At 38.0% G+C, this 18,370-nt stretch overlaps 1 protein-coding gene across 1 annotated transcript in view; it reads left to right on the forward strand.

Moving 5' to 3' along the window:
- Positions 1 to 18,370, forward strand: part of UBA6 (ubiquitin like modifier activating enzyme 6) — a 90,975-nt gene that overhangs the window by 22,188 nt on the left and 50,417 nt on the right. Inside the window, exons 3-6 of the mRNA XM_020913953.2 lie at positions 4,388 to 4,482; positions 5,008 to 5,036; positions 8,394 to 8,488; positions 9,028 to 9,139. Of these exons, the coding sequence (XP_020769612.2) occupies positions 4,388 to 4,482; positions 5,008 to 5,036; positions 8,394 to 8,488; positions 9,028 to 9,139 (331 nt within the window). The remainder of the gene's footprint in view (positions 1 to 4,387; positions 4,483 to 5,007; positions 5,037 to 8,393; positions 8,489 to 9,027; positions 9,140 to 18,370) is intronic.

Raw genomic sequence — 18,370 nt, forward strand, 5'->3', positions numbered from 1 at the left:
TACATTGACATGAATTAGCCATGGATTTAACATGTATTCCCCATCCCGGTCCCCCCTCCCACCTCCCTCTCGACCCGATCCCTTTGGCTCTTCCCAGTGCACCAGGTCCGAGCACTTGTCTCATGCATCCAACCTGGGCTGGTGATCTGTTTCACCCTAGATAATATACATGTTTCGATGCTGTTCTCTTGAAACATCCCACCCTCGCCTTCTCCCACAGAGTCCAAAAGTCTGTTCTATACATCTGAGTCTCTTTTTCTGTTTTGCATATAGGGTTATCATTACCATCTTTCTAAATTCCATATATATGTGTTAGTATGCTGTAATGGTCTTTATCTTTCTGGCTTACTTCACTCTGTATAATGGGCTCCAGTTTCATCCATCTCATTAGAATTGATTCAAGTGAATTCTTTTTAATGGCTGAATAATATTCCATGGTGTATATGTACCACAGCTTCCTTATCCATTCGTCTGCTGATGGGCATCTAGGTTGCTTCCATGTCCTGGCTATTATAAACAGTGCTGCGATGACCACTGGGATGCACGTGTCTCTTTCAGATCTGGTTTTCTCGGTGTGTATGCCCAGAAGTGGGATTGCTGGGTCATATGGCAGTTCTATTTCCAGTTTTTCAAGAAATCTCCACACTGTTCTCCATAGTGGCTGTACTAGTTTGCATTCCCACCAAGAGTGTAAGAGGGTTCCCTTTTCTCCACACCCTCTCCAGCATTTATTGCTTGTAGACTTTTGGATAGCAGCCATCCTGACTGGTGTGTAATGGTACCTCATTGTGGTTTTGATTTGCATTTCTCTGATAATGAGTGATGTTGAGCATCTTTTCATGTGTTTGTTAGCCATCTGTATGTCTTCTTTGGAGAAATGTCTGTTTAGTTCTTTGGCCCATTTTTTGATTGGGTCATTTATTTTTCTGGCGTTGAGCTGGAGGAGTTGCTTGTATATTTTTGAGATTAATCCTTTGTCTGTTGCTTCATTTGCTATTATTTTCTCCCAATCTGAGGGCTGTCTTTTCACCTTGCTTATAGTTTCCTTTGTTGTGCAAAAGCTTTTAAGTTTAATTAGGTCCCATTTGTTTATTTTTGCTTTTGTTTCTAATATTCTGGGAGGTGGGTCATAGAGGATCCTGCTGTGATTCATGTGGGAGAGTGTTTTGTCTGTGTTCTACTCTAGGAGTTTTGTAGTTTCTGGTCTTACATTTAGATCTTTAATCCATTTTGAGTTTATTTTTGTGTATGGTGTTAGAAAGTGTTCTAGTTTCATTCTTTTACAGGTAGTTGACCAGTTTTCCCAGCACCACTTGTTAAAGAGGTTGTCTTTTTTCCATTGTATATCCTTGCCTCCTTTGTTGAAGATAAGGTGACCACAGGTTCATGGATTTATCTCTGGGCTTTCTATTCTGTTCCATTGATCTATATTTCTGTCTTTGTGCCAGTACCATACTCTCTTGATGACTGTGACTTTGTAGTAGAGTCTGAAGTCAGGCAGGTTGATTCCTCCAGTTCCATTCTTCTTTCTGAAGATTGCTTTGGCTATTCGAGGTTTTTTGTATTTCCATACAAATTGTGAAATTATTTGTTCTAGTTCTGTGAAAAATACCGTTGGTAGCTTGATAGGGATTGCATTGAATCTATAGATTGCTTTGGGTAGTATAGCCATTTTGACAATATTGATTCTTCCAATCCATGAACACAGTATATTTCTGCATCTGTTTGTGTCCTCTTTGATTTCTTTCACCAGTGTTTTATAGTTTTCTATGTATAGGTCTTTTGTTTCTTTAGGTAGATATACTCCTAAGTATTTTATTCTTTTTGTTGCAATGGTGAATGGTATTGTTTCCTTAATTTCTCTTTCTGTTTTCTCATTGTTAGTGTATAGGAATGCAAGGGATTTCTGTGTGTTAATTTTATATCCTGCAACTTTACTATATTCTTTGATTAGCTCTAGTAATTTTCTGGTAGAGTCTTTAGGGTTTTCTATGTAGAGGATCATGTCATCTGCAAACAGAGAGAGTTTCACTTCTTCTTTTCCTATCTGGATTCCTTTTACTTCTTTTTCTGCCCTGATTGCTGTGGCCAACACTTCCAAAACTCTGTTGAATAGTAGTAGTGAGAGTGGGCACCTTTGTCTTGTTCCTGATTTCAGGGGAAATGCTTTCAATTTTTCACCATTGAGGGTGATGCTTGCTGTGGGTTTGTCATATATAGCTTTTATTATGTTGAGGTATGTTCCTTCTATTCCTGCTTTCTGGAGAGTTTTAATCATAAATGGATGTTGAATTTTGTCAAAGGCTTTCTCTGCATCTATTGAGATAATCATATGGTTTTTATGGTATTACATTGATTAGATTTGCAGATATTAAAGAATCCTTGCATTCCTGGGATAAAGCCCACTTGGTCATGGTGTATGATGTTTTTAATATGTTGTTGGATTCTGTTTGCTAGAATTTTGTTAAGGATTTTTGCATCTATGTTCATCAGTGATATTGGCCTGTAGTTTTCTTTTTTTGTGGCATCTTTGTCTGGTTTTGGAATTAGGGTGATCGTGGCCTCATAGAATGAGTTTGGAAGTTTACCTTCTTCTGCAATTTTCTGGAAGAGTTTGAGTAAGATAGGTGTTAGCTCTTCTCTGAATTTTTGGTAGAATTCCACTGTGAAGCCATCTGGTCCTGGGCTTTTGTTTGCTGGAAGATATGTGATTACAGTTTTGATTTCCTTGCTTGTGATAGGTTTGTTAAGATCTTCTATTTCTTCCTGGTTCAGTTTTGGAAAGTTATACTTCTCTAAGAACTTGTCCATTTCTTCCAAGTTGTCCATTTTATTGGCATAGAGCTGCTGGTAGTAGTCTCTTATGATCCTTTGTATTTCAGTGTTGTCTGTTGTGATTCCTCCATTTTTGTTTCTAATTTTGTTGATTTGGTTCTTCTCCCTTTGTTTCTTAATGAGTCTATACCTTTTTAAAAAGTCTAATAGAGAACAGACTATGATTATTGTGATGAAGGGATGGATTGGAAGTTTGGAATTAGCAGATGCAGACTATTGTATACAGAATGGTTAAACCACAGGTTCATACTGTGGAGCACAGGGAACTATATTCAGTATCCTGTAATAAAGCATAATGGATAACTGAATCACTTTGCTGTATAGCAGAAACTAACATTGTAAATTAACTATACTTCAATAAAATAAATTTTTAAAAAGAAAAGTCTGATAGATTTTATTATTTATTGTAGGGTTAAGGATAGAAATAATAATAATAATAATATCTTGTGTTTATAAAGTTTCTTCTTACTAGACAAGTGACCCCTTTTTAGGCATTTATATGAATATCAATAGCTGAATATAGATATTAAATGAACATACCTTAAGCCAGCATGTGTGTATGTGTGTGTGTGTGAATTCCAAAAGACATACTTCTAACCCAAGGGGTTCTGGAATTGTTTATTTATACTGAACTCATCTTTCAGAATGATTCTGGTAAGAATCCATTGGCATGCTCCTATCTTGAGAAACTAGTATAACATAGTTTATCAATGTTCTTTGAAATAAACTCTTACTATTGACTTTATTACTATATCTGACTTTTTTTAAATTGCCAACGTGTATTTTTTGAAATTCCCATTTTGATACTAGGGGCTTCCCAGGTGGCTCAGTGGTATAAAGAATCTGCTTGCTAATGCCAAAGAGATGGTTTCAGTCCCTGGGTCAGGAAGATCCCCTGGGAAAGGAAATGGCAACCCACTCCAGTATTCTTGCCTGAAAAATACCATGGACAGAGGAGCCTGGAGGGCTACAGTCCAAAGGGTCACAAAGAGTCAAACACAACTTAGTGACTAAATAGCAGCAACAGTAGCATTCTGTTATTAGCTTGTGACTATTAGGATGGCTGACTTAATAAAGTCCTTAATATAGTTTGTCAGCTTTTATATTTAAAATAATGTTTGAAAACTGCTCAACTTTATGTCATCTAAATTCCAAGAAGGGAAACAATTTTTTACCTGATAAATCCTTTTTGTGTGAAAGGCTTCAACTGGAAGTGACAAACTCAGAAGCTTGCAGTGGCCACAGAGGTGATAAATGAGAGAAGGATGGGAACTTCGACAAGTCTAGAGCACACAATCCTCCGTCACTGAACAGGGCAGCTGCTACTCAACTCTGTAGCCATGAGGGAATATGGATTATGGTGCCAAATCTAATTTTTCAAAATACGTCATGTATTTGGCAGTTAATTGAGGAATTTTAAGTACCGTGCAAGTGATCCAAAAGAAGTCTGTGGGCAGAAGCTAGCCGCCAGGGTATTAGTTTGCAAATAACTGTAATTACAGGATACACAATTTTGGTGAAATAATTTGTTTTTGTTATGTTTTACATGTAGTCGACAGAGATATGTTCTTGGAGACACAGCAATGCAGAAGATGGCCAAGTCCCATGTTTTCTTAAGTGGTATGGGCGGTCTTGGTTTGGAAATTGGTAAGCAGTATTTTTATTCATAATTTTATATGATGCTTTTGAGCAACGTAATTTAAAGAACTTAATTCCTTTCCCTTGTATTATTTTCTATAAAGGAAGTTAGATCCAGAATCTTGGTCAGATTCAATTTTGATATTTATTTTTTTGGCAAGGCTATTTCACGTTCTTCCATGAGAAACCAGTTATGACTCTCTTGCTTCTCTTTTGGTGGTATTAATAGCTGTTAATGATCTTGCTCTGTATCCATTAATTCATTATGGTAGAGAGCACACACACATTCATAACCTCATGTCTGGAAGTATACACTGAAATTTTAAGAGTGATATATCTCAGTGTGGTTTGATTATGGAAATCAAATTTTATTTTTATTCCTTTTTGTTCATCTGTATTTTCTAAGGAACTGTAGTCAAGAAAAGTAGTCAAACAGTTAAAATTACTCAGTCAGAGATATGAACAGACTCCATGAAGACATATCTAATATACAATTCCTAATATTAAGCTATTCCTTTTTTCCTCCCTTTATAGCAAAGAATCTTGTCCTTGCAGGGATTAAGGTAAGTGGGTAAATGTCTTTCATAAGAAGAATTGCTTCTTATGAACTCTTCTTTTTCCCTCATCGATAGTGATAATATTATTTACACTTTGGCTTAATTATTGCTTCTTCATTTAGTAGAAAAATTGTCTTAATTCTCTATTTTCCTTTTTTAAATATACTTTTTATTATAGAAAATTTCAAAATTATACTAAAAAAAAAGAATAGTTTTAGCAAACCTCATGTACACATCACTTATGTGCAGTTATCAGCTCATAGAGAAATTTGTTTCATGTATCTCATTCCCCACTGCCCCCTTACTGCCCAGTTATTTTGATATAAATCTCAGAAATCCTGTTATGTTGTTCTTAAATTATTTTAGTATATAGCTTTAAAATATAAGTGTTTTTTGAAAACAACCACAATATCACTTTCACACTTAAAAATGTTAATAGTTTTTTAAATAGCATTATTATCTTCAAACAAAACTTAGCAATTTGAACTACAGCATTTATATCACTTTCTTTGGGTCAGAAATTGGATGTAACTTTGCTAATTCCTCTGGTTGAGCATCTCTCACAAAGCTCCAGTCAACATATTGGCAGGGCCTTAAGTCATCTTGAGGCTGGGGAAAGGGTCTGCTTCCCAAGCTCGCTCATGTAGTTATTGGCAGTTTTCAGTGGCAAGGATGTGCCAGTTCACATTCCCACGTCAGTTCCTTGCTGGCTAAAGTTCCTTGCCATGTGGCCCTCGCCATAGGGCAGCTCACAGTATGGCAGCTTATTTCATCAGAGTAAGCAGGCAAAAGATAAGAAGGGAAATGTGCAGGATCTTTTGTAACCTAATCTCAGAAGTGACATTCCATCACCTATGCTGTAGTCATTAAAAAAGCAAGTCACTTAAGAGACGGGATAGCACAAAGGCCTGAATATCAAGAGGTATGAATCATTGGGACTGTCATAGAAGACTGCCTACCATAACCATCAAGTATCTAGTTAAAGTTTATATTTTCCTTTCTTTTACTTGATTTGTTCTAATCCAAATCCAGGTAAAGCCAATATACTGAACTTGGTTTCTTTTAATCAGAAGATCTCCCTTCCCTGATTTTGTTTTCTTCCTTGCAATTTACTGGTTAAAAAATCAGGTCATTTATCACATGCACCTCCATATTTTTATATTTGTGTGTCTTCTCTTATTATAATGATTTGAGTCTTAACCTGATTACTTATTTGCTTTAGCCTATATTATATTCTGGGCTTCACTTGTGGCTCAGCTGGTAAAGAATCATCCTGCATTGTGACAGACTGGGTTTGATCCCAGGGTTGGGAAGATCCCCTGGAGAAGGGAAAGGCTATCCACTCCAGTATTCTGGCCTAAAGAATTCCACAGATTGCATAGTCCATGGGGTTGCAAAGAGTCAGACACTACTGAGAGACTTTCACTTTCATATTATATTCTACTTGTCTGTGATATAGTTCTAGAAAAACAATTCCAGCATTATTAATATCCATGTGATTATTGAAAACAGCTTAAGGTGGTTTTTTTTTTTATCCCTAATATCCCATCTGGATTTGACAGACAAATTAATTGCTTTCTTAAGTCATGTTAAATAATTCTTTTGTGTAGTTGTGCAACAAATTCATATAGATAGTTTTGCCCATTTATTCATCTTTCTTGGGATTTTTAGGGATTGCTTTTTTAGTTTGATTTAGTTTACTATTATATGAGAAATAATGCAAAGTCAAATTTATAAAGCAAAGTATGTTCAGGTAAGTCTATCTTCTCTCTACCCTAGTTTGTCTTTTGTGTATTAGGTCACCTTCTTCTTTTAATCTTTTTAAATATAAGCAAATGCATGCACATAAACATGCAAATTTGTACATGTGTGTTTGTACATTTATCCTCATCTGCCTTTCTTAGATAAAGTGCCATACTTACTTCTACCTTGCTTTTTTATCACATATCAGCATATCCTGGTTTTACTCCATAGTGATTTTTAAAAAATTTTTTTAATAACTATATAGATATACATTGTGTAGATGTACCATACGTAATTATACACAGTTCTTCACTGGTAGACATTTTGATTATTTCCAGTCTTTTGCTATTACAAATAGTGCTACAGCTACTGCTCTTTGTGTGTGTGTGTGTGTGTGTGTGTGTGTGTATACACAGACACACTATATATATTGTGTATATATATATATATGTATCTTTGTATTTTTTTCCAGTGTGTCTTTGTGATAGATTCTTAAAAGTGGGATTGCTATATCAAAGGAGAAATGCTCTTGTCATTATGCTAAATATTGCCAGATTTTTTTTCATTGAGGTTTTGTGCTACTTCACATTCCCACCAATAATACCTGATTTACTTCACTCCCATCAATAGAGCATATTGTCAAATTTTTGGATTTATGCCATGCTGATGAATGAGAAAAGGTATTTCATTCTTGAGCAAGGTTGAACATGCTTAAATATTTTGAAGGCCCCTACATATTTCTATTTTGGTATATACCCTGTGTCCATATTTGTGGCTTGTAGTGTAAGTTAAAAATATATTTTTTCCAGGTAGTATCTTTCTTTCTTTAAACATGACCATTTGGAAAAGTTTGTTTATGTGAATTTTAAAAATTTTGTATGTATGTTGATTTATATGACATGCTACTTTCCTAAACTTAAATTCTCTCACTGTTTTTCAAAGTAGCTTTTCTCATAATATAAAGGTGCCATAATAATGTAAGTGCATGGTAATGTGCCTAATGTATTCATTTCTTAAAGTCAACTAGGGTTCAGTACTACCTGTAAAATACATACATACACACACCCCCACAGCAAACATAGAGTAAGTTTATATGGAATTACAATATGACCATCATGTTAATTATTATTGACTTAATTGAGAATTGTTATTGATAAATGTCATAAGTAGAAAGTATTGTTAATTCTTACTGTCATTAGTATATAGCTGTTAATAGCTAGAGAATTTTGTTACATAAATGTCTTTGTAACTTGGAATTACAATTTTACTATTTTAAGTAATCAAAACCCTGCTTTTAAGATTTATCTTAGCTCATTTCACAGTTGAATAATGAAGGTATATTCAAGTTAATATTGATCTCTGCCTAAAAATAATATAGTGGCATTAAAAAACTATGTTGTATTTATAAAAGAAATAATAAAATAGTTTTTCCATGATCTTTTCAGGATTTAGAGATGTCTATAGTCATATTATCTGTGAATGGATCTAACTGGATTTTAATTACTTTCTGTTGTCTAATTACACAGGCTAATAGTTCCAACCCAGTGTAAATAGTATTGGAGATAGTGAGCATCCTTGATTTACTCCTGACTTTAACAGATATTTTTCTCCTTTTTGAAGGCACTTACAATTCATGATACAGAAAAATGCCAAGCATGGGATCTAGGAACCAACTTCTTTCTCTGTGAAGATGATGTTGTTAATATAAGAAACAGGTGAAGATAGATATTTTGATGTGTTATCATAGAATTTTTTTTAAATGTTGCAGTTACTTAGAACATTTTCTGAATCTAGAATACCAATTCAGTCTTAGCTATTTAACACATCACCATAAATTCACTCTACCATAGACAAATAAATACTGACGTGTAAATATTTATGTTTCTCAAATTTTTAATATTGTCACATTGCCACTTAGGAATGAATTTCTTTGAGATTGTTAAAGTAGGTCTTTATTATTGCTCAGTCATTAAGAGACTGAAGGAGTATTGGCCTATAAGGGTATGTACATTTTAAAATTGTGTGACTTACTCTGGAATATGACAGTGTGCTACATCTTAAGATTGTATAGTAAAAATAAGTCTTAGTTTCTTTTCTTCCTCTCTAGTTTAAAATTCCCGTTGAAATTTTGTAACATTTAGATTTCTCTAATGTCTTCAGAGTGTCCCAATTTGAAAAATTGAATGTGTTTATTGAACACAAGAGTAGTAAAAGTCTTTTTTCTCTCTTGTGTGTATATGTTTTGTATTTTTAGGGCTGAAGCTGTACTTCAACATATTGCAGAATTAAATCCGTATGTTCATGTCACATCATCTTCTATTCCTTTAAATAAAACCACAGATCTCTCCTTCTTAAATAAATACCAGGTTAGTACTCCATTTTATATTAGATGTGATTGACAGATTCTAAGCTTAAAAGTTGGCTTAAAGCTCAACATTCAGAAAACTAAGATCAAGGCATCCAATCCCATCACTTCATGGCAAATAGATGGTGAACCAGTGGAAACAGAGACTTTAATTTTGGGGGTTCCAGAATCACTGTAGATGGTGACTACAGCCATGAAATTAAAAGACACTCCTTGGAAGGAAAGTTATGACCAACCTAGACAGCATATTAAAAAGCAGAGACATTACTTTGCCAACAAAGGTCCATCTAGTCAAGGCTTTGGTTTTTCCAGTAGTCATGTATGGATGTGAGAACTGGACTGTAAAGAAACCTGAGTGCCAAAGAATTAATGCTTTTGAACTGTGGTGTTGGAGAAGACTCTTAAGAGTCCCTTAGACTGCAAGCAGATCGAACCAGTCCATCCTGAAGGAGATCACTCCTGGGTGTTCATTGGAAGGACTGATGTTGAAGCTGAAACTCCAATACTTTGGCCACCTAATGTTAAAAACTGACTCATTTGAAAAGACCCTGATGCTGGGAAAGATTGAAGTCAGGAGGAGAAGTGGATGAAAGAAGATGAGATGGTTGGATGGCATCACCGACTCAGTGGACATGAGTTTGGGTAAACTCTGACAGGGAGGCCTGGTGTGCTGCAGTACATGGGGTCGCAAAGAGTCGGACATGACTGAGCGACTGAACTGGACTGAAGGCAAATCATTAAGTATTAATAAAGTACTGATGGAACTAATTTAATATAGTCTATTAAGTAGATAAAAAAACTCAGGTTAAAAGACTTAGAATAATACCTTTAAAGTACTTTGTTTTAGGGCAAGGACCTAAGAATTACAAAGCAATTATATCAGTCAGCTATTTTCACAGTAACCTGCATGAGAAACCGCAGGTTCAGTGGTTTATAGCAACATGCATTTCTTTCTCATGCATCTGGATGTCAGTTGGAATTCACCTGTTCTAGCTAAACTTAAACTCCACAGTCTGAGTCTTGGTCCATGAACCTCTCTTCTGGGACCAGGAGGCTACCTGAGACATGGTCTCATACCAGTAGCAGAAATACAAAGGAGCAGGTGCCACTTTCCAAGCACATTTCAAACCTGTTTGTGTTACTTCCATTAATATTTTGTTGACCAGAGCAGGTCACGTGGTCAAGTCCAAAGTAAAAGAGCAGGAAAACACACTCTGCTCTTCCTAGGGCCAAAGGCAAAGAGTGATATGTAACCCAGGTACATAGAAGTAAACAATAGGGACCAATAGTTCAGTCTACGTTAGGTAGCAAATAAAAACAGAAAGTCTCAGCACCTGGGATGTTCTGAAAGTGACTGCATTTCTTCCCTGTGATTATATTATGATACCCATTGTCTAGGAAAAAGCACTCCTGTGTTTCTTAAGATCTCAATACTTCTGACACTTGTGTGACTGTGTGTTTATGTGTTTTCCCCACACACTAAGGCAATTCTCCAACTCTGGACACCTAGCTTGGTGTCCTTCAGTTCAGTTCAGTCCTGACAGTCTGCCTGGAGAAGATAGTGTCAGATCCCATGGGTTAAGGACTCAGTCATGTAAGAACCCACATCCTCCAGCCCTTTTCTGATGCCAGTTGCAAGTTCAGGTTGTTAACATGTGCTTCTCAGAGCTGGCTATGAATCAGGTTTGCACAACCCCCTCCTTAGGTTCAGTTAGTTTACTAGAGGGGCACACAAACTCAGAAAAACAGTTTACTTACTAGATTACGAGTTTATTGTATTATAAAAGACTATGACTCAGGAACAGCCAGGTAGAAGAGATGCATAGGTCAGGGGATGGGGGATGGATGCCAGGGGTACCGTGTTTCCACAGCCTCTCCAGTATGCCACCTTCCCAGTACCTCCACAAGTTGAAGCCCCTGGTTCAGGGATTTTTATGGAGGCTTTATTATGTGAGCAAAAATGATTAATAGTATACATTGGCCATTAGTGATTAAGTCAGTTTCCAGCGCAAGAGGTCTGGGAGAAGGACTAAAGGTCCTTACAGCCTAAGGGTTGGTTCCCCTGACAACCAGCCCCCATCCTTAGGGGCTTTCCAAAAGTCATTCATTAACATAAACTCAGGTGGGTCTGAAAGGGTTTGTTATAAAAAGCAAGACATTTACTTCACCTTTTTCACTGTGAAGATATTTCCTGAAGGACAAAACTAAATATTATGACGAAAGATGCCCCTGAGTTCTTATATAGGAAATCACGAGAATAGTAGCAACTATGTGCTCGGAACCTTGAATAAAGACAAAATATGTATTTCTTATTATAATGACAGTATCACACCCACTTAAAGATCATTGTATATGTCCATTCTTGACTGGATAACTTGAAATCCATCCTGCTACAGAAATATTTAATAGTCTGTCTACAGTAGAATTACTTAATAGACTTCTTTTTCAGTGATTGCATGAGGTCAAAATAGTATAAGGGAAGTGTTCAGAGACCAAAATTGAATAGGTAATTAAAAGGAAACCAGTTAACTGTGGCTGTGTTCCCTTTCTGGACACAGTTTGCTTGTCTCAGTTACCACATTTCTTGGGAATTGGGAATGGTCACACACAAACTAGATAAAAATTTGTCTGTATGACATACAATATATAATTGAGGCCTACCACCTCTGTGTAACTCTCTGGAACCTCAGAAAGCTACACCCTTAATGAAAAGGTGTATGAGAACAATCTTTGACCATCAGAATAGGAAATTTGCCTCTTTTCTCTGGTTGGGGTGGTTTAGTCATTAGGTCATGTCCAACCCTTTACACCCTCATGGACTGCAGCACGCCAGGTTCCTCATCTTCCACTATGTCCCAGGGTCTGCTCAAATTCATGTTCATTGAGTCAGTGATGGTATCTAATCATCTCATCCTCTGCTGCCCCCTTCTTTTGCTTTCAGTCTTTTCACAGCATCAATGTCTTTCCCATTGAGTTGGATCTTTCCGTAGCTTTCAGCTTCAGCATCATTCCTTCCAGTGAATATTCAAGTTTGATTTCCTTTAGGATTGACTGGTTTGATCTCCTTGCCATCCAAGGGACTCTCAAGACTCCTCTCCAGCACCACAGTTTGAAAGCAGCAGTTCTTTGGCACTCAGCCTTCTTTATGGTCCAGCTCTCACATCCATACATGACTACTGGAAAAACCATAGCTTTTGTTTTTGTTTGTTTGTTTATTTTTTGGTTGAGATCAATTTTATTTTTTTCATTTATTTTTATAGTTGGAGACTAATTACTTTATAATATTGTAGTGGGTTTTGTCATACATTGTCATGAATCAGCCATGGAGTTACATGTATTCCCCATCCTGATCCCCCCTCCCACTTCCCTCTCCACCCGATTCCTCTGGGTATTCCCAGTGCACCAGGCCCGAGCACTTGTCTCATGCATCCAGCCTGGGCTGGTGATCTGTTTCACCCTAGATAATATACATGTTTCGATGCTGTTCTTTCAAAACATCCCACCCTCGCCTTCTCCCACAGAGTCCAAAAGTCTGTTCTGTACATCTGTGTCTCTTTTTTTCTGTTTTGCATATAGGGTTATCATTACCATCTTTCTAAATTCCATATATATGTGTTAGTATGCTGTAATGTTCTTTATCTTTCTGGCTTACTTCACTCTGTATAATGGGCTCCAGTTTCATCCATCTCATTAGAACTGATTCAAATGAATTCTTTTTAACAGCTGAGTAATATTCTGTGGTGTATATGTACCACAGCTTCCTTATTCATTCGTCTGCTGATGGGCATCTAGGTTGCTTCTATGTCCTGGCTATTATAAACAGTGCTGCGATGACCATTGGGGTGCACGTGTCTCTTTCAGATCTGGTTTCCTCTGTGTGTATGCCCAGAAGTGGGATTGCTGGGTCATATGGCAGTTCTATTTCCAGTTTTTTAAGAAATCTCCACACTGTTCTCCATAGTGGCTGTACTAGTTTGCATTCCCACCAACAGTGTAAGAGGGTTCCCTTTTCTCCACACCCTCTCCAGCATTTATTGCTTGTAGACTTTTGGATAGAAGCCATCCTGACTGGTGTGTAGTGGTACCTCATTGTGGTTTTGATTTGCATTTCTCTGATAATGAGTGATGTTGAGCATCTTTTCATGTGTTTGTTAGCCATCTGTATGTCTTCTTTGGAGAAATGTCCGTTTAGTTCTTTGGCCCATTTTTTGATTGGGTCATTTATTTTTCTGGCGTTGAGCTGGAGGAGTTGCTTGTATATTTTTGAGATTAATCCTTTGTTGCTTCATTTGCTATTATTTTCTCCCAATCTGAGGGCTGTCTTTTCACCTTGCTTATAGTTTCCTTTGTTGTGCAAAAGATTTTAAGTTTAATTAGGTCCCATTTGTTTATTTTTGCTTTTATTTCCAATATTCTGGGAGGTGGGTCATAGAGGATCCTGCTGTGATTTATGTCAGAGAGTGTTTTGCCTATGTTCTCCTCTAGGAGTTTTATAGTTTCTGGTCTTATGTTTAGATCTTTAATCCATTTTAAGTTTATTTTTGTGTATGGTATTAGAAAGTGTTCTAGTTTCATTCTTTTACAGGTGGTTGACCATTTCCCCCAGCACCACTTGTTAAAGAGGTTGTCTTTTGTCCATTGTATATCCTTGCCTCCTTTGTCGACGATAAGGTGTCCATAGGTTCGTGGATTTATCTCTGGGCTTTCTATTCTGTTCCATTGATCTATATTTCTGTCTTTGTGCCAGTACCATACTCTCTTGATGACTGTGGCTTTGTAGTAGAGTCTGAAGTCAGGCAGGTTGATTCCTCCAGTTCCATTCTTCTTTCTGAAGATTACTTTGGCTATTCAAGGTTTTTTGTATTTCCATACAAATTGTGAAATTATTTGTTCTAGTTCTGTGAAAAATACCGTTGGTAGCTTGATAGGGATTGCATTGAATCTATAGATTGCTTTGGGTAGTATAGCCATTTTGACAGTATTGATGCTTCCAATCCATGAACACAGTTTATTTCTCCATCTGTGTCCTCTTTGATTTCTTTCATCAGTGTTTTATAGTTTTCTATGTATAGGTCTTTTGTTTCTTTAGGTAGATATACTCCTAAGTATTTTATTCTTTTTGTTGCAATGGTGAATGGTATTGTTTCCTTAATTTCTCTGTTTTCTCATTGTTAGTGTATAGGAATGTAAGGGATTTCTGTGTGTTAATTTTATATCCTGCCACTTTACTATATTCGTTGATTAGCTCTAGTAATTTTCTGGTAGAGTCTTTAGGGTTTTCTATGTAGAGGATCATGTCATCTGCAAACAGAGTTTCACTTTTCTTTTCCTATCTGGATTCCTTTTACTTCTTTTTCTGCCCTGATTGCTGTGGCCAACACTTCCAAAACTCTGTTGAATAGTAGTGGTGAGAGTGGGCACCCTTGTCTTGTTCCTGATTTCAGGGGAAATGCTTTCAATTTTTCACCATTGAGGGTGATGCTTGCTGTGGGTTTGTCATATATAGCTTTTATTATGTTGAGGTATGTTCCTTCTATTCCTGCTTTCTGGAGAGTTTTAATCATAAATGGGTGTTGAATTTTGTCAAAGGCTTTCTCTGCATCTATTGAGATAATCATATGGTTTTTATCTTTCAATTTGTTAATGTGATGTATTACATTGATTTGTGGATATTAAAGAATCCTTGCATTCCTGGGATAAAGCCCACTTGGTCATGATGTATGATTTTTTTAATATGTTGTTGGATTCTCTTTGCTAGAATTTTGTTAAGGATTTTTGCATCTATGTTCATCAGTGATACTGGCCTGTAGTTTTCTTTTTGTGTGGCATCTTTGTCTGGTTTTGGTATTAGGGTGATGGTGACCTCATAGAATGAGTTTGGAAGTTTACCTTCCTCTACAGTTTGTGGGTTTGGTTCAGTTTCATATAGCTCCTCTTTCCAGCTTACATTTCTTGATATCTATAGGCCCCTTCCGGTGTAGTCGGTGTTCTCTACAGGGATTTTAATCTGTTGCACAGGTCCCTTCTGAAGCAGTTCCCTTTGTTTATTTCGCTTCTGTTTGCAGGTCTCTCCAGTGCCTAATTTCCGCCCTGACACAGGCGGGCGGAGGTGGTCTCTTGTTCAGGTTGCTAGTTACGTTGTGCTGTGGGGAGGGTGCTGCTTTCCCCGTCTACGCTGCTCAGGCTCCCAGCTGCTCTATATGGAGCGTGCCCTGCGCTGCAGGCGGTTCCAGCCCTCGGGTGTTCACAAAAGTGCGGACTCGGCTGCGCCTGCGTTTTGTGCCTTCCCCGCCCCAAGCTGCTCAGGCAGTCAGGAGCTTGGGGGGCGCACTCTCCCCGGGTGCGTGCGCCTTCTCCCCTCCGCAGCTCCACCCCCAGTCCCCGCCAGCGCCGGTAGGGTGCGTGCGCACCGTGTGTTTAGCTGCGACCCTCCTGGCGGATGTCCACCATCCAGAATCTCGGGAAGTCTTTGGTTAGAAACTGGAGGCCTGTTTGCAGTGTGGTAGGGGATGCAGTCCTTGGGGCCGTGCCTGCCCCTTTCCCTTCCCCCCTGCCTCCTGCCTCCGGCGGGGCTGGGCCGGTCCACAGCTGGCTAGCTCCTCTGGACTTGCTCGGTCCCTTTGTTCTGCGAATGGCTGGCAGTGTGTTCAGGTCGGTTAATTATCTCTCTCTCTTTTGCGGTCCCACAGTTTAAGTTGGAATCTCACAAAAGCTCCCTGCGATTGTCCTCAGGGCACTCAGGCCCGGTCCTTACCCTAAGCAATGCCGCCCGCTTTTTCCGTTCTGCCACCACTTGCTGGTGGTGGATGCGGGCATCTGGGGTACTTTTCTGCTGGGAGTTGCTTTTAGGCATGTAATCTGTGGGTTTTATTTATTTTTCCCCTCCCAGTCAGGTTGCCCTCCGAGATTCAAAAACTTCCCCCAGACCCGCCAGTGCGAGGGTTTCCTGGTGTTTGGAAACTTCCTCTATTAAGACTCCCTTCCTGGGACAGATCTCTGTCCCTAGCTCTTTTGTCTCTCTTTTTTTTTGTCCTACCTCCTTTCGAAGACAAGGGCCACTTTTCTGGGCGCCTGATGTCCTCTGCTAGCGATCAGAAGTTGTTTTGTGAAGTTTGCTCTGCGTTCAGATGTTCTTTTGATGATGTTGTAGGGGAGAAAGTGTTCTCCCCGTCCTATTCTACTGCCATCTTGGCTCCTCCCCTGGAAAAACTATAGCTTTTGATTATAAGGATCTTTGTGATGTCTCAGCTTTTTAATACGCTGTCTGGGCTTTTCAGAGCTTTCCTTCCAAGGAGTAACTTAATTTCATGGCCGTAGTCACCATCTGCAGTGATTTTGGAGCCCAAGAAGAGAAAATCTGTCACTGCTTCTACTTTTTCCCCTTCTGTTTACCATGAAATAATGGGACCAGATGCCATGATCTTAGTTTTTTGAACGTTGAATTTCATGTCAGCTTTTTCACTCTGTTCTTTCACCCTTGTCAAGAAGCTTTTTAGTTACTGTACACTTTGTGCCATTAGGACAGTATCATCTGCATATATGAGGTTGTTGATATTTCTCCTGGCAGTCTTAATTCCAGCTTGTGATTCATCCAGCCCAACATTTCGCTTGATGTACTCTACATATGGGTTTCCCAAGTGGTGTAGTGGTAAAGAATTCTCCTAGCAATGCAGAGGACACCAGAGATACAGATTTGATCACTGGGTCAGGAAGATCCCCATTGGAGTAGGAAATGACAACCCACTCTGGTATTTTTGCCTGGAAAATTCCATGGACAGAGGAGCCTGACAGGCTACAGTCCATAAGATCTTACTTAAGGAGTCAAACACAACTCAGCACATGAGCACAGGACATACTCTGCCTATAAGTTAAATAAGGAAAGTGACAGTATACAGCCTTGTCATACACCTTTCATGGCTTGGAACCAGACAGTTGTTCCATGTCCAATTCAAACTGTTGCTTCTTGACCGACATACAGGTTTCTCAGAAGACAGGGAAGATGGTCCAAAGCTCCATCTCTTTAAGAATTTCCATGGTTTGTTGTGATTCACACAGAGCTCTCTGGAGCTCTGGATTTAAAAAAAAAAAAAAAAAAAAAAAGGTCTTCTCTGGGAGTTCTTACCCATAGGCATACCCTCACATAAGTTTGATATGAACTTAAATTTCCCAAGCTGAGAACTTAACGTTAAAACATAGTACTAAGCTGGTGATACACTGGAATGCCAGAAAGAAACAAAATTCAAAGATCTAGTGTCATATACCCTCAGCCAGGCCACACTTTATTCTAATATGTAAAGCCCCTATGAGGCTGTGTTCATAATACAAAATAGTAAGACAGGAAGAAGTTCAGCATGATCAAGAGTCAGTGGATATAACAATAGAGCTGAACCTCCAAGAATTTCAGATAATAGAATTATTGGATGGGGACTATAAAATGTTCAAACTAAATCTTATAAGAAGGGATTAAAAATACAATATGAAAATAACATACCAGGGAGGGGGGATTGGGATGGGGAATACATGTAAATCCATGGCTAATTCATGTCAATGAATGACAAAAACCACTACAATATTGTAAAGTAATTAGCCTCCAACTAATAAAAAAAAAAATTAAAAAAATTTTAAAAAAAGAAAATAACATACCAGTGAATGCAGTTAGGCAGATATAACCAAATAGAACTTTTTGAAATGGAAAAAATAGTCCTAAAAGTTAAAATTTAACGAGTAGATTAAACAGTGCATATAAGAATTAATGGACTGAAGGATAGAGCTGAGGATATTTTTGAGACTACAGCACACAGAAAGAATATATGAAAGAGAAATTTAAAAAAATGATAGCTTGAGTAAAAAGCTCTAATTCATGCGGTTGGACTTCTAGAAAAAGGGTTATTCAAGTAAACGATGCTTGGGAATTTTCCAGCATTGGTGGAACACAGACCAGGCTCAGTAAGTACTGTTAGACTCAGTATGGACTGAGTCTAATAAGATTTGCTTTTACCTTATTTGCAAGCTAATAAGTTAGCCTGTTACAGTTTCATGGATGCTAGCAGAAAACATGAGATTCCTGGGTCAGAGACTAAGGACTTAATTACTCCCGAGCTGGTAAGTGTGAGCATGACATTTGCCTTGTTTCCTCCTGCCTTCCTCCAGATCTCCCCTGTGCTGTGCAGAGGGCTCAGTGGATGCCTGCACATGTGGAGGGTTCCTTTAGAAGAAAGGAACATTGAGCTCG

The sequence above is a fragment of the Odocoileus virginianus genome, chromosome 29 (genome assembly GCF_023699985.2).
Source record: "Odocoileus virginianus isolate 20LAN1187 ecotype Illinois chromosome 29, Ovbor_1.2, whole genome shotgun sequence".
Taxonomy (NCBI): domain Eukaryota; kingdom Metazoa; phylum Chordata; class Mammalia; order Artiodactyla; family Cervidae; genus Odocoileus; species Odocoileus virginianus.